This window comes from Dendrobates tinctorius, unplaced genomic scaffold, assembly GCF_039654945.1.
Source record: "Dendrobates tinctorius isolate UK_male_01 unplaced genomic scaffold, ASM3965494v1 ptg000158l, whole genome shotgun sequence".
NCBI lineage: Eukaryota > Metazoa > Chordata > Amphibia > Anura > Dendrobatidae > Dendrobates > Dendrobates tinctorius.
This window is the reverse complement of record NW_027361825.1, coordinates 35189780-35204188: the sequence shown is the minus strand read 5'-3', so window position 1 is coordinate 35204188 and position 14409 is coordinate 35189780. Positions and strand designations below refer to the sequence as shown.

At 44.9% G+C, this 14409-nt stretch overlaps 1 protein-coding gene across 3 annotated transcripts in view; it reads right to left on the bottom strand.

Moving 5' to 3' along the window:
* Positions 1 to 14409, bottom strand: part of SPTBN4 (spectrin beta, non-erythrocytic 4) — a 114568-nt gene that overhangs the window by 15214 nt on the left and 84945 nt on the right. For all 3 annotated transcript variants that reach the window (XM_073549274.1, XM_073549275.1, XM_073549276.1), the window contains 5 exons: positions 7020 to 7244; positions 5436 to 5525; positions 4833 to 5111; positions 2729 to 2859; positions 225 to 429 (listed from right to left, as the gene is read on the bottom strand). In XM_073549274.1, coding sequence (XP_073405375.1) covers positions 225 to 429; positions 2729 to 2859; positions 4833 to 5111; positions 5436 to 5525; positions 7020 to 7244 — 930 coding nt within the window. The remainder of the gene's footprint in view (positions 1 to 224; positions 430 to 2728; positions 2860 to 4832; positions 5112 to 5435; positions 5526 to 7019; positions 7245 to 14409) is intronic.

The following is a 14409-nucleotide window of genomic DNA, read 5'->3' as shown; positions in this document are numbered from 1 at the left end:
CACCAATGTCAAATCTTAAGACTTGTAGGGTCTTTAGAAAATGTCTATATGTGTGAATTGGTCTTCTCTATCTTGCATGAACAGATGCAATGCAGACATTTTTTAATATCACTCCCCCACCTTCCTCCAGGGTTGTAGCAGACCACACCCCTAATTTAACAGACCTCCTAGATTGGTTCACTAGAACTATGTTGGCACAATAACATATAACCAGAGCCACTTACCGTCACATGCTCATAATCTTGGCCCAGTTCTGGAGACCCAGCCACCACCTCCTTCTCTGCAATCCAGTGCTCCAGTTCATCCACTTCACGACTCAACTGGAAGAGCCAATACTGCTGCTCAAGACGTCCTTTTCGCTCATCCACCAGGTCCTTCAGAGACACGTAGAGCCGATCAATCTGAGATTGACGCCTACTTATCTGCTCACTATGCAAGGACAGTGGTCAGTGCGTTAGTCGGGGGCACAGTACAGAGACAGCACAAAGGTGCATCGCATTGTAAAATCATCATCCAATATCATTTAGCACTTGTCTATGAAGAACTGTGTGTACAAAAAAACAGTAATACAGTACAGAGGGTGAACCAATTGTAATGCTGGGCCAGGAAGCCGGAATTTTATGCAGTCATGGCTGTGGCATGCCCCTGATATGCAATGGATGCCCATTGATTGCAGTAGGTAGCATGCAAGCTATTACATGGAGGTTCCCTGCTGACCAAGGGGCACGCTGTGCAAAGACCACTTCTAATCAATAAGGGATTAATGATGACCTGGCCCCCATAAACATTAGATCATTCAGCCGACGGCTATCACTCGTGACTTCGCCATACACAGGAACATCGCTCCTGTGTTCTCTACAAGAGAGCCGCTGCCAGTCATCCGCTTATCTCAGAGAAGAATAAAAGGATCAGCCACTGAGATGCCAACGTGCCAGATCCCGATCTCCCCCATGATCTTGTGTGCGGCCCCCATACAGATTAGACTGTCCGTCGATCCCTGCGATATTGGCGAGTTTTGCTGACTTTATTCCAATGTGTATGGATGGCATTGAAAGTAAGCAAAGGATATTACTACTGGACAATGGCCGATAATGAATGCATTCCCCATAAAATCACAATGCTGGATCTTTTAAATAAATTTAACAACTGGTCATTACTGTCCCCCACTCGTCTATAAGGTAAGTTCCTGCACAAATGACAACGAGCATCTTGAATTCCATTTGTTCATACATTTCCAGGAGGAATAACTGAACACAGGAACACAGTCCAAGAAAAGATGCTCTAGAATTGTTATTTCATGGGGAATACAAGTATTCACTAGAGTTGGTGCGAGTCCTTTTTCACATCTCTGTCCATCACTCACAACCATACCACCTCTTGCATTTCTGGCATCTACTGCTGTTTTTTTGATTAGCCGGCTTGGCGAGACGCCATCATTGCGTTGTGACGAACATGTCACATCGTTCAATCAGACTAAAAGATGCAAATGCCAAGAGGTGGTTATTGGGGAATCCGTCCAGCAACCACAGACCACGATCGTGACTGTTAGACAAGAACATGCAAATCGATTTGTACCAAGTCTAATTATCATTTCAGAGACACTAGACTTACGATCCAACCACGGACCATAGCGGGAGACCAAACAAGTCCTTGGCTGGCTTCTCCCAGTGACTCTCCTGGTGATTGACAGGTCTCTCCCATAGTGAGAGAAGCAAACAGGAATGTGCTGCTGACAATATGCAAACTGTATGGGGACCGAATGATCATATTAACAAATTCTCATCACCATACAAATTGAATCGGCAGGAAAACACCCTTTAAATCTCAGCTGATTGACTTTTATTGTCAAACGGTGCACGTTACGGGCAAAAGTTTTCCAGTATAATTAGCGTTCAGATGCACTGCTCAAATCAGTTAATGACAGGGGAACCAGCTTGCAGTAGTGATGCAAAAACATGTCCAGAGACCTAAGGTATGGGGAGATTAGGATCAGGTAGACTGAATTTAGCCATCCTTTTCTTCTCTGGGGACGTAAGCTTCCATCAGAGGCAGTGGCTCAGCTGAGCAGGTACACGTCTATGAACACCTAGTCATGTAGTTATCATCAAGAGCCATTAAATGGAGCTTGTCAGTACAAAATGACTTTTCATCTCCTACCTTTAGCCTCCAAATCCGTTGCTGAATTTGTCAGAAATCGCTCTTTCTCCAATTATGCTAATGAGGCGCCCAGGGTGTCCAGAGCTTGGCCATGCCACTCAGTTAACCTTCCCACCTACATGTTTTCCCGTTATCTCTGCCCTCCTCTTCCATGACTGACAGCTCTGGCTTTAGAGGAGCCAGAAAATGATGGAGACAGATGGAAAACAAGTAGGTGGGAAGGTGCAAATGAGCAGGTCGGCCAGGCCCAAAATGCACTAAGAGTCTCATTAGCATATATGGTAAAAAAAAATTATTTCTGGCAAATGCAGAGACAGATTTGAAGGCTAAAGGTATGATTTTTGTATTAGGGCTATAATACAGATTTTCCAGGATCTTCTATTAAATTAACCCATAGAAACCACTGACATATTGGCTATAAACAGAGCTCGCACTGCTGTGACCTACAGCCACAATCTTACAACCCCGCAAACAAGTCCCAACATCAATTGGCAACAACTCAAGCACACGACTACGGCTATAGGTTTGATACATTCCATAGAATTGGTAGGGGAGATCGTCACACTCTCACCTGTCGGGGTGTCCCAGATCTAGGAGGCTGCGACACTGTCGGGACAATTGAGCTATAGTCTCCTCGTAGTTCTCTATGGTCTGTTCCACCATCAAGTGCTTTTTCAGGAGTTGTAGTGTGCTCTGTTCATCCTGTTAGAAAGAAATGGTGTTGTTAAATATGAATAAATATGGAAAAATAAAGATTTAAATCAAAATGTTAATATGTTGAAAACGTGTGTGCCGATAGAGGTCAGAGTTTCATTTTGCTTTTGCAGAGCTCCAAATCCTCTGCAGACAGATTAAAGACATAACGCTCTGACTACCTGCACTCACCACTAGGGGTCGCTGAAGAACTAAATGCTGTTACCCAGAATATGCTATAATCTATTTATATAATTGCCTTGTAATGTTTTCATTTCCTGTTCTGTCCAGATGTCACCGTATCCCAGAATTTCAAGTGGAGGAAGTTCACCGACCGCCATATTGGGACACCCAAGTGATGGGTGTCCAAATATGGAAACTGCTGCTGGTACCAACCTATTGCGCGGTACCACCAGCGGAACACCGTCGCACCACACACACACTCGTGCTCTCACACACTCATACACACACTCACATTCACACTCACTCACTCAGCCTCTTGTGCAGTACCACCAGTGGAACACCGTTGCACTGCGCCTGCGCAAATTCTGTGCAGGTGCAGTGAATCATTCGGCTGATCCCGGCGGCAGGTGCGCAACGTGTCTACAGAAGCAGGTCACATTAAAGGGGTTTATCTATGAACAAAAGTTAATTTTAAATATTGTCTGTGTCTGTTCGGAGCATACCACATCTCCTGGGCAGGGGAGGAAGCAAAAGACTATACAGACATTACAGCAGGGGATCACAGAGGATTCATTTTGTGAGGTAAAATATTTCACTGACTGTTTTTAAACAATATTTTACCTCATAAAATGTATCCTCTGCGATCTCCTGCTGTAATGTCAGTATTGTCTTTTACTTCCTCCCCTGCCAAGGAGCTGTGGTATGTTCTGTACACGGTCAGACACAGACAATTTTTAAAATGAACTTTCGTTCGTGGGAAAACCCCTTTAAATAAAAATTCCTCCTGACATGCTGTTCACTGACTGATTAGTGATGGGGTACACAGGTCAAACGAGATTAAATGAGAGGAGAAGACAGCAGATGGTGGAGAGAAAAGTGCACAAGTGTGAGACAGACAAGACAGAGCACAGGGACAGCTCAAACGGGACAGCACATGAGGGGAGAACACAGCACAGGAAGGAGAGAGACAGCAGACAAGGGGGATAGCACATGGGGTAGACAGGTCAAAGAAGAGAGCACAGACGGGAGAAGTCAGCACATGGGGAAAGAGAGAGAGGATAGGTAGGTGAGCACATGGGGGGGAGAGATTCTCAATGCTGCAAAGCCTGCCCCCATCGTGACATTACCGCCCTCGCCTCCATCTAGTAGTCAATAATAGTAGAGTATGCAGTTAACTCCAAAGCTCCCTCTAGTAGCAGCTGCAGGCAGACAGCACAATACACTTTACATCTTCATGTTTACAGTTTTAGGACAGCACCAATCCCCTGCTTTCTGTTTGCCGGGGGCAGTCACCGCTGTGGACTGCAAGCAGTCAATAACAGAATTAAAAATCTGTATGTTCTTGAGAACAGAAGTAAATTGCAAAAGTTGATTGTTTTTGGAAACGTTTTTGCAATTTTAACCATTTAAGAACTTGAGAATAACCCTTTTTAGGAATTAACCAGGGCAGAATTTTGGATCTAAAATGACAATGATTTTATAAGGCAAGTCTTTCTCAAGAAACTTCTTTTGATATCTCGGCAGTCCATTATAATCTACTCCTATATTAAATGACTACTGGATCTTTGCTCAACAAGAAGTCTCAGGAACTGTGCCACCGTGGCTTCTAGGGTCATCCTCTCCAAGTTCCAGAATGACATCTAAAAGCCAACGGCGAAAAAGGAGCAATAATTGAGTCTTGGAACCAGGTTTTGCAAAAGTATATGCTCACAAGACGAAAATAAATGTTGATTTTTGGAGGAAACCCAAATACAGAGAAAGAGACCTGAATATGATAATTAGTCATTGTAAATACTGACCTTTCCTTTCTCGTCATTCATCATCAGGAGCTCCTGCTCGCTTAACCAGGTCTCCACCTCGCCCACATCAAAGTAATACTGCTGCACTTGGTAGTTGATGTCCAGAAGCTGCTGCCGCCTTTCTGCCTCTTCCCGCAGAACATCCCACATCTCCCGAAGACTCTCAAACCCAATTCTGACCCCTTCTGCTTCAGGAGTCCGAATGCTGGCAATGGCACCTGCTCGCTCTAAAATGTCGTCCACACGAGGGGAATGGACCTGAACCTCCCTCCTCAGGTTCTGATAATGTGACAAAGATTGGAGGAAAGTCATCTATTCATCAGAAGTCAAGGTACAGACATCTAGTAAGCAGCCTGCGAAAGTAATTTGACTTTTCAGTACACAGTGTCGGCATCCCATCCCTGGTTTACATGAGATGTTCTGCTGAGATCGATTATTTATAGGTGGCAGATCACTGGCATCAGTATACACGTTTCACTGGCCGGGAACATGTGCTCTCATGAAGGCCTGTTTGGCCTATTACTGGCACACATGAGCCCATGCTCCTACTCAACTTTAGCATCAATGGGCTTCATAGACCTAGCGCATAGTGCGGTAACTCACCTGGTTTTTCTTGATAAGTTGCTGCACGGTCTGTAAGTTAGTGCCATGATCTTTTGATGTTGCAAGAGGAAGTCGTTCCTGTACCCAGGTCTGTCAGAGATGAAATGCAGAGAGAATGAAAATGAATTCATCGTGCACAATATCTCCATACGGTACAGACAAATCTAAAGCCACGTGCCCTTGCATTCCTAGTTAGTGCCTGTAGGTAGATGCTGATACTACAACCCCTGCACTCCTAGTTACCGCCCGTAGATAGCTGCAAATACTACAACCCCTGCACTCCTAGTTACCGCCTGTAGGTAGCTGCGGATACAACAACACCTGCATTCCTAGTTACTGCCCGTATGTAGCTGCAGATACTACAACCCCTTCACTCCTAGTTACCGCCCGTAGATAGCTGCGGATGCTACAAGCCCTGCTCTCCTAGTTACCGCCTGTAGGTAGATGCGGATACTACGACCCCTGCACTCCTAGTTACCACCCGTAGATAGCTGCGGATACTACAACCCTTGCACTCCTAGTTACTGCCCGTAGGTAGATGCAGATACTACAACCCCTGCACTCCTAGTTACCGCCCATAGGTAGCTGCGGGTACTACAACCCCTGCACTCCTAGTTACCACCCGTAGATCGCTGCGGATACTACAACCTTTGCACTCCAGGTTACCACCCATAGATAGCTGCGGATACTACAACCCCTGAACTCCTAGTTACAGCTCATAGGTAGCTGCGGATACTACAAGCCCTGCACTCCTAGTTACCACCCGTAGATAGCTGTGAATACTACAACCCCTGCACTCCTAGTTACCGCCCGTAGATAGCTGTGGATACTACAACCCCTGCACTCCTAGTTACCGCCCGTAGGTAGATGCGGATACTACAAACCCTACACTCCTAGTTACCGCCCGAACGTAGCTGCAGATACTACAACCCCTGCACTCCTAGTTACCGCACGTAAGTAGCTGCAGATACTACAACCCCTGCATTCCTAGTTACCGCCCATGGGTAGCTGCGGATACTACAACCCCTGCACTCCTAGTTACCGCCCATAGGTAGATGCGGTTACTACAACCCCTGCACTCCTAGTTACCGCCCGTACGTAGCTGCGGATACTACAACCCCTGCACTCCTAGTTACTGCCCAAAGGTAGATGCTGATGCTACAACCCCTTCACTCCTAGTTACCGCCCGTAGATAGCTGCGGATACTACAACCCCTGCACTCCTAGATACCGCCCGAACGTAGCTGCGGATACTACAACCCCTGCACTCCTAGTTACCGCCCGTAAGTAGCTGCGGATACTACAACTCCTGCATTCCTAGTTACCGCCCATGGGTAGCTGCGGATACTACAACCCCTGCACTCCTAGTTACCGCCCGTACGTAGCTGCGGATACTACAACCCCTGCACTCCTAGTTACCGCCCGTACGTAGCTGCGGATACTACAACCCCTGCACTCCTAGTTACCGCACGTACATAGCTGCTGATACTACAACCCCTGCACTCCCTAGCTCCAGTAGGATACAGTTCGGAGCTTTTACAGTGACACGCAGAGAGAAAAAAACAAACAAACCAATAGTGCTCACAATTTCATCTTCCAGGTCCCGGGTGACTTGATGAACCTCCTTAGAGGCCAGGAGAATGCGTCTTCTTTCTTTCAATGGCTCGATCAAACGCACGATCCTAGTTCCGACCTCATTCTGCTTTTCTTCCACGGCCTCCTGACTTACCACATCCAAGGGGAGAGAGGCAATCTGCGCTTGCAGCTCTCCAACCTCCTTGTACCATTCTTGCATCTGTGACTCCATCGTCTGCATTAAAAGAGTCAAGGGAGGAATGGAGGATTTCTGAGTCAGGCTTCAGCGGTATTGGTAAAATTGTAAGACTCCTTAGAGGCGGAGCAGGTGGCTTCAGGAAATGAAGCAAATTCAGGCTGTTTCGAGAAACCCTGTCGGGTGTTGTTTGCCCCTCTAACCATCCCCACTAGCATACAGTTTTGCTTGAATATCTTCCTTAAGCCACCTGCATGGCTTCAGACAAGTGGGGACCCAGCAATCCCCAGCCGTCTGCCTTTGATCGGTGGCTGACTTCCCTTTCTTCATCTGCACAAATCTTGTGCTTGCAGCACCATTCATCGGAAGACCGGCACATGCGGCCCTGAACATGTAGAGCAAATTGCGCATGCCGAGTCTTCTGATCTGCGGGAGCAGAACTAGATGTCGGTAGCGGTTTATGGGGCAGAAATCACTGGACAGGTTCCCATTCTGGAAGTGAAGCCTATTTTTTGGGGGTAAACTCAGTAGCTCCTACTGTTGTCTAAAGGCTAGAAATGGAAAATGTCTTCAGAAAATAATTCATTATCTAAATCAGGTTTTTATGGTACATCTTTATAATTTTGATGATTATTTAAAAAAAAAATCTTGCAATTTTTAAATTAATCATTGGGCCTAATTTTAGATTTTTACTTTGTTCTGTACAGATAAATCTTTAGTAGCCACATGGACAAAGGGAGCAATCAACTGGCTCTGATATACTGACTTTCTATAGGAGAGCTTTCTAAGCATGCTCTGATGTGGGCAAAGTTCATTGTGAAGGGAGGAGGAGGAGGTGAGCCGTGTCATCACCTATTGTGAATGATAACATCTCTATATACAATAGCTAACACAGGAGCTATGAATCTATATATAGAAGGAGGAGGTGAGCTGTGACATCACCTATTAAGAATGGTGGATCCTGTGTTATCTACTGTATATAGTGGTGTTATCATTCATATTGTACAGGAGGAGGAGGAGGTGAGCGGTGAAATCACCTATTGTGAATAGTGAATCCTGTGTCATCTACTGTATATAGAGGTGTTATCTGTCATATTGTACAGGAGAAAAAATAGGTGAGATGTGACATAACACAGGATTCACTATTTAGAATAGGTTATCTACTGTATATAGAAGTGTTAAGTCATTGTACAAGAGGAGGTGAGCTGTGACATCTACTGTGAATCTTCCATATACAATTATGTTACCAGTCATTGTACAAAATGGGAGGAGGAGGTGAGCTGTGACATCTAATGTAAATGGTAAATCCTGTGTTATTTACTGTACATAGAGGTGTTGTCATTTTACAGGAGGAGAAGGTAATCTGTGATCACCTATTGTGAGTGGTTGATCCTGACTTATCGGTCATCGTACAAGAGCAAGAGGAGGTGAGCTTTGACCGCCTATTGTCAATAATGGTTCCTGTGCTGTGAATTGAGGTGCTATCTGTCATTGTACAGGAGAAGGCGGAAGTGAGCTGTGACATCATCCATTGTGAATATTGGTTCCTGTGCTATCTACTGAATTGAAAGATGTTATGTCATTATAATCTTTTTCTATAATGATATTACTTAAAAATTCAGAACAGTAAATTAGTCTACTATAGTATAGTATTTAGCTTAGTGGCCAGTGTGAAAATTGCAGGATTTCTAAATTATTTAAGAACAAATACACTGCTCAAAAAAAAATAAAGGGAACGCTGTATGTAACTCCAAGTCAATCACACTTCCGTGAAATCAACCTGTCTATTAATGAAACAACACTGACTGTGGATCAATTTCAACTGCTACAATAAAACCAACTCTAAGATGCGCACACAAGGATTATTTGAATGGATATTTGACAATGTAGGAAAGGATAGTCGAAACGGCTTTCTTACCTGTGTCCGTTGCGCAGCACTAATGATCCGTTCTGGATATTGCTTAGTCCGGATGGTTGGGAAGGATTTTCTTGCCGCGCTGTGGTAACAAAGAGCCCCTCGGGCTGTAAGAACCCTGGATTTGCGTGGTGTTAACAAAACACCAAGATCATTTATAGGTAGCCATTTTCTCCAGAACCCATGATAGCACACCAGAGAGAGAGATATGCTCACCAAGGACAGGAAACCTACTGAAATAAAAGGGGCTGCACCTCTAGCCTGCATCAGTTGGGTTACAGATGGGAATATATACGGGTGCTGTCATGGGTTCTGGAAAACAAACTGCTACATGTAAGTAACCTTGGTGTTTTCCCATCACCCACAACAGCACACCTGAGAGATTTATGGAGAATTGAAACCAATTATGGAGGGACCACCGTTTGCAGCACTCTTCTACTTAAGGTTAAGTCAGCAGAGGAGGACAGATTCAGTCAGAAGCCTTACAAATCTGAGCAATTGATACCTCCGCTTTTTCTTCCCAGGAAGTTGCCACGGCTCTAGTGGAGTGAGCCTTGATGCCTTGAGGAACCGGAGCACCACTCACAGTGTAAGACAAACTAATGGCCTCCCTGATCCATCTAGCAATGGTTCCTTTCGAACGGGTCTTTAGATGATGCCTCTAATACCAGATTTAGATTCCATGGTGGAATTCTTGGGATTGAGACCAGCCTGGACCTATCACAGGATTTTATGAATTGTGACACCTAATTTATTTCCTGCAGGATTACAATTGTATAATGCGCCTAAGGCTGAGAAATGCACCTTGAGGGTACTAGACGCTAATGCTAGCTCCAAACCTGACTGCCGGAATTCTAGAATGGAACCTACTGGAGTCTTATCCCCTAGAGGCTGCCCTGAATATTCTAGATTTTTTTGCCATGTCCTGCCGTAAATCCTTGTTATTGGTGTTCTAATTTTTAATAGGGTGGAGACTCACCCTGGTGAAAACCCTCTTTGACTTAGTACTGCTCTTTCAAATTCCACCCTGCTAGATGGAAGCCCTTCACTTGAGAGTTGCATACTGGACCCTGGGTGAGAAGGTCTGGGATCTCCGGCAGGATCCATTGATCTGACAGGAAATTGGCCGTAACAGGGAAAACCATGGTCTTTTCGGACAGAATGGAGCAATCAGAATTACCCTTGCCTGATCCTCACTGATCTTCCTCACAACTGTTGGAATCATCACTATTGGAGGGAAAGCATAGGCGATCCTGAAGTTCTAGGGGATCTGAAAGGCATCTACCGCGTACGGGTTTTCCTTTAGATTTAGTGAACAGATGTTTTTCAGGTTCCTGTTCTGTTTGTTGGCAAATCAATATTCGGCAGCCCCATGGGAGAACTATCAAAGTCCATCCCCCTGTTGTAGCCTTTCGTGGCTCAGGAAGTCTGCCTTTGTAATCTCTACTCCCCTAAGGCCTGTTTCACACTTCCGTTTTTTCAAATCCATCAAAATCCGTTGTTTTCCGTAAAAAAACGGATCCGCCATTTTTTGCAGGATCCGTTTTTTTGTCCCATAGACTTCCATTACGGTTACCGCGGATCCGTCAAAAAAACGGATCCGTTTTTAAAAAAACGGATCCGTTTGCATCAGTTTCCGTCAAAAAAACGGAAACGGATCCGTTTGGCGGACACAAAAACGGAAGTGTGAAACAGGCCTTATATGAAAGGTGTTGCTCTTCCAGCTGCAAGAGTCTGCTTACTGCCATCAATAGGGCGTGGGACCTTGTTTCCCCTTGGTGGTTGATATATGCCACAGTCACCCGGTTGTTCGACATAACCCGGACATGGCGACCCAGAAGAAAGGGAAGAAAGCTTCTTAGAGCCCATAACTCTTTCTGGTTTGATGCCTGGTTTCTCTTGAGAGATGACCAGGTTCCCTGAACTGTGTTTTCTCAGGTGCACCCTGTTGTGAGTATGTCATCTACCGGCCTTACCCACTGGAACCCTGATGTCAAATTTACTCTGTCTGCCCATCAAGAGAGGAAGTTTCTGACCTTCCCTACTAAATGTCCTCTTAGCACTCTATGTGCAGTCAGAATTTCCCTCTGAAGCTGTCTCATGTGGAATTGGGCCCATCTTACTGCTGGGATGCAGGATGTCAGGGATCCTCAGGCATATTGCTATCCTTAGGGCCATTCTTGGATGATCTATTGCTGTCTAGGCCAGGTTCACTATTTGGTCTATTTTGTCCTTGGGTAAGAGGCAGCTCTGAGGTTCAGATTTTAGAACCAGGTCTATGAAGGACAGTATTCACTCTAGCCTTAAGGGGGCTTTACACATAGCGATATCACTAGCAATATCGCTAAAGCGTCACCGATTTTGTGACGCAGCAGCGATATTGCTAGCAATATCGCTATGTGTGATACTTACCTCTGACTAGCTCCCCCGCTGGCTATCGCTGATCGCACGAGATTGTCCACGTCCATTTCTCGTCGGCGGCTTCCTGCTGGTGCCGACGAGTGACGCGTGGACGCGGGCGGGAGGACGTAACGACCACTGCTGCGTTGCTACGTCGCTGTGAGATCTGCCTGTTTGGCAGCTCACTAGCGACCATTTAGCGATGCACCAGCGATCCTGACCGGGTCGTATCGTTGTCGGGATCGCTGGTGCATCGCTAAATGTAAAGGGGGCTTTAGCCTTGAGTTGAGAATGTTTACCATCCAGCCAAGATCCTCTAGGACGATTCTCACATCTCTCAGCTGTGATGCACAGTGGTCTTCCAATCTTCCCTCTATAAGAAAGTCGTCAAGGTAAGTGACAATAATGATGTTCAGAGTGCGAAGGTAGGCAGCCACCTCTGATATTATTTTGGAGAAGATCCTTGGAGCCACCGACAAGCCGAAAGGAAGAGCTCTGAATTGATGTTTGACTTTTCCCTGAACTTACAGAGCTACTCTCAAGTATCTTTGATGGTCCGGATGGTTTGGGATGTGGTAATACACATCCTTTAACCCCTTAACGACCAGAGGTATTTTTGGTTTTGCATTTTCGTTTTTTGCTCCCCTTCTTCTCAGAACCATAACTTTTTTTATTTTGCCGTCAATATGACTGTGTGAGGGCTTGTTTTTTGTGGAACGAGTTGTACTTTTGAATGACACCATTGGTTTTACCATGTGGTGCACTCAAAAGTGGTAAAAAAAAATTCCAAATGCAGTGAAATTGCAAAACAAGTGCAATCCCACACTTGTTTTTTTGTCTTGCTTTTTTACTAGGTTCACTAAATGCTAAAACTGACCTGCCATTATGATTCTTTAGGTCATTACCAGTTCAAAGACATCAAACATCTCTAGGTTCATTTTTATCTAAGTGGTGAAAAAAAACTCCAAACTTTGTTGAAAAAAAAAATTGCACTTTTTTCTGATACCCGTAGCGTCTCCATTTTTCGTGATCTTGGGTTGGGTGAGAGCTTATTTTTTGTGCACCGAGCCAACGTTTTTACTGATACCGATTTGGCATATATACGTTCTTTTGATCGCCTGTTATTGCATTTTAATGCAATGTCGCGCGAACAAAAAAAGTAATTCTGGCGTTTTTACTTTTTTCTCGCTACGCCGTTTAATGATCAGATTAATCCTTTTTTTATTGATAGATCAGGCGATTCTGAACTCGGCGATACCAAGTATGTGTATGTTTGATTTTTTTTTTTATTGTTTTACTTTAAATGGGGCAAAAGGGGGGCGATTTGATCTTTTATATATTTTTTAAAAAAATATTTTTAAAAACATATTTTTTTCACTTTTGGCAGAAGCTGCTATAACCCGATTGTCTCTGCTACATACAGGCGATGATCAGATCACCTGTATGTAGCAGAATTCCTCACTTGCTTTGAGTGCCGACCACCAGGCGCCGCTCATAACAATCTGGCAGTGACAACCATAAAGGTCTTCAGGAGACCTCGGGTTGTCATGCCAACCCATCGGTGACCCGCGATAACGTGACGGGGTCACCAATGGATGGATTTCCGGCACGATTGCCGGTAGCACATGTTAAATGCCGCTGTCAGAGTTTGACAGTGACATTCAACGGGTTAATAGCCGCGGGTGGATTGCGATTCTACCCACGACTGTTCTGGGCCCATGTCAGCTGTTTTGAACAGCTAACATGTGCCGAGAAAGATGTGGACTAACCGCTGGAGCCCACATCAAAGGGAAGAAGTCCGACATTGGTGTAAATTTACGCCCGATGTCGGATAGGGGTTAAATCAATGACTTCCAAGAAACAGTTGTGATATAATAGCTTTATAACTGTGCTCACCGATTCCATCTTGAAGGAGCGATTTATTATCCACTCGTTGAGGTTCCTGAGATTGATGATAGTTCTGAGGGAACAATCCGTTATTTTTATCAAAAAGAGGGGGGAATAAAATCCCCTTCCCTTTTCTTCCTTTGGGATCTCACATAGAACCTGTTTTTCTAAAAGACCCATGATCTCGTTGTCCTTCTGGTGAACACCTGTGGGATGGCACTATGAAGGTTTGACATGGCAGACGGACAAAGTCTATCTTCAGACCTTCTCTTACAATATCCAAAACCCAGCAACTGGGGAAGATGTTCTCCCAGGCCTGGATAAAGAGGGAAAGCCTGCTCCCTACTCCTGACCTGGCGTCATTGAGAGGGCTTTTAGGAAGATGAAGAGGGGCAGCCAAACATATGGTAAATCAAGCCTCCTTTCCGCCCTTAAACTCCCATTTCCTCATTCCCCCGGAGGATGTCTCCTATTAAATTAAATATTTTCCTCCGAAAGGAAGACTTTCTCGTATTACTAGGCATTCTGGGAAAGCCCATTTTTTTGGCACCGGCTTTTTCCAGGATGTTGTCTAATTTATTTCCAAATAGAAATTGGTCATTACATGGAATTGTAGTCCTAACTGCTCTGACTAGCCTATCAGTATCCTCTGCTGGAGAGCATGGCCTGGTTCGAAGAGGAGGATGGGGACTCACTACGGTATTCTCCCTCTGATGGTGGAGAATCGCCTGACTCAGTAGAGACCTCCATAGATCTTTTCTTTCCCTTTTTTAAAAGTCTGGTGTCTCTTCCCTGATTGTCTTTTGTATGCAGTCTGAACTGAGACTCTTCTGTCAGTCCACTCCTAGTGTTGGTCTTACATTGGGCACACTCTCTATTCCTCTTCTTTGCGCTAGCTTTTCTAGGCTCCTAGTGATTTAAACAAAGAAAATGAACCCATTAAAATAGTGACATTCACGAAGATCACTCACCCCCGCTATCACTTTGACGGTACCGGATTCA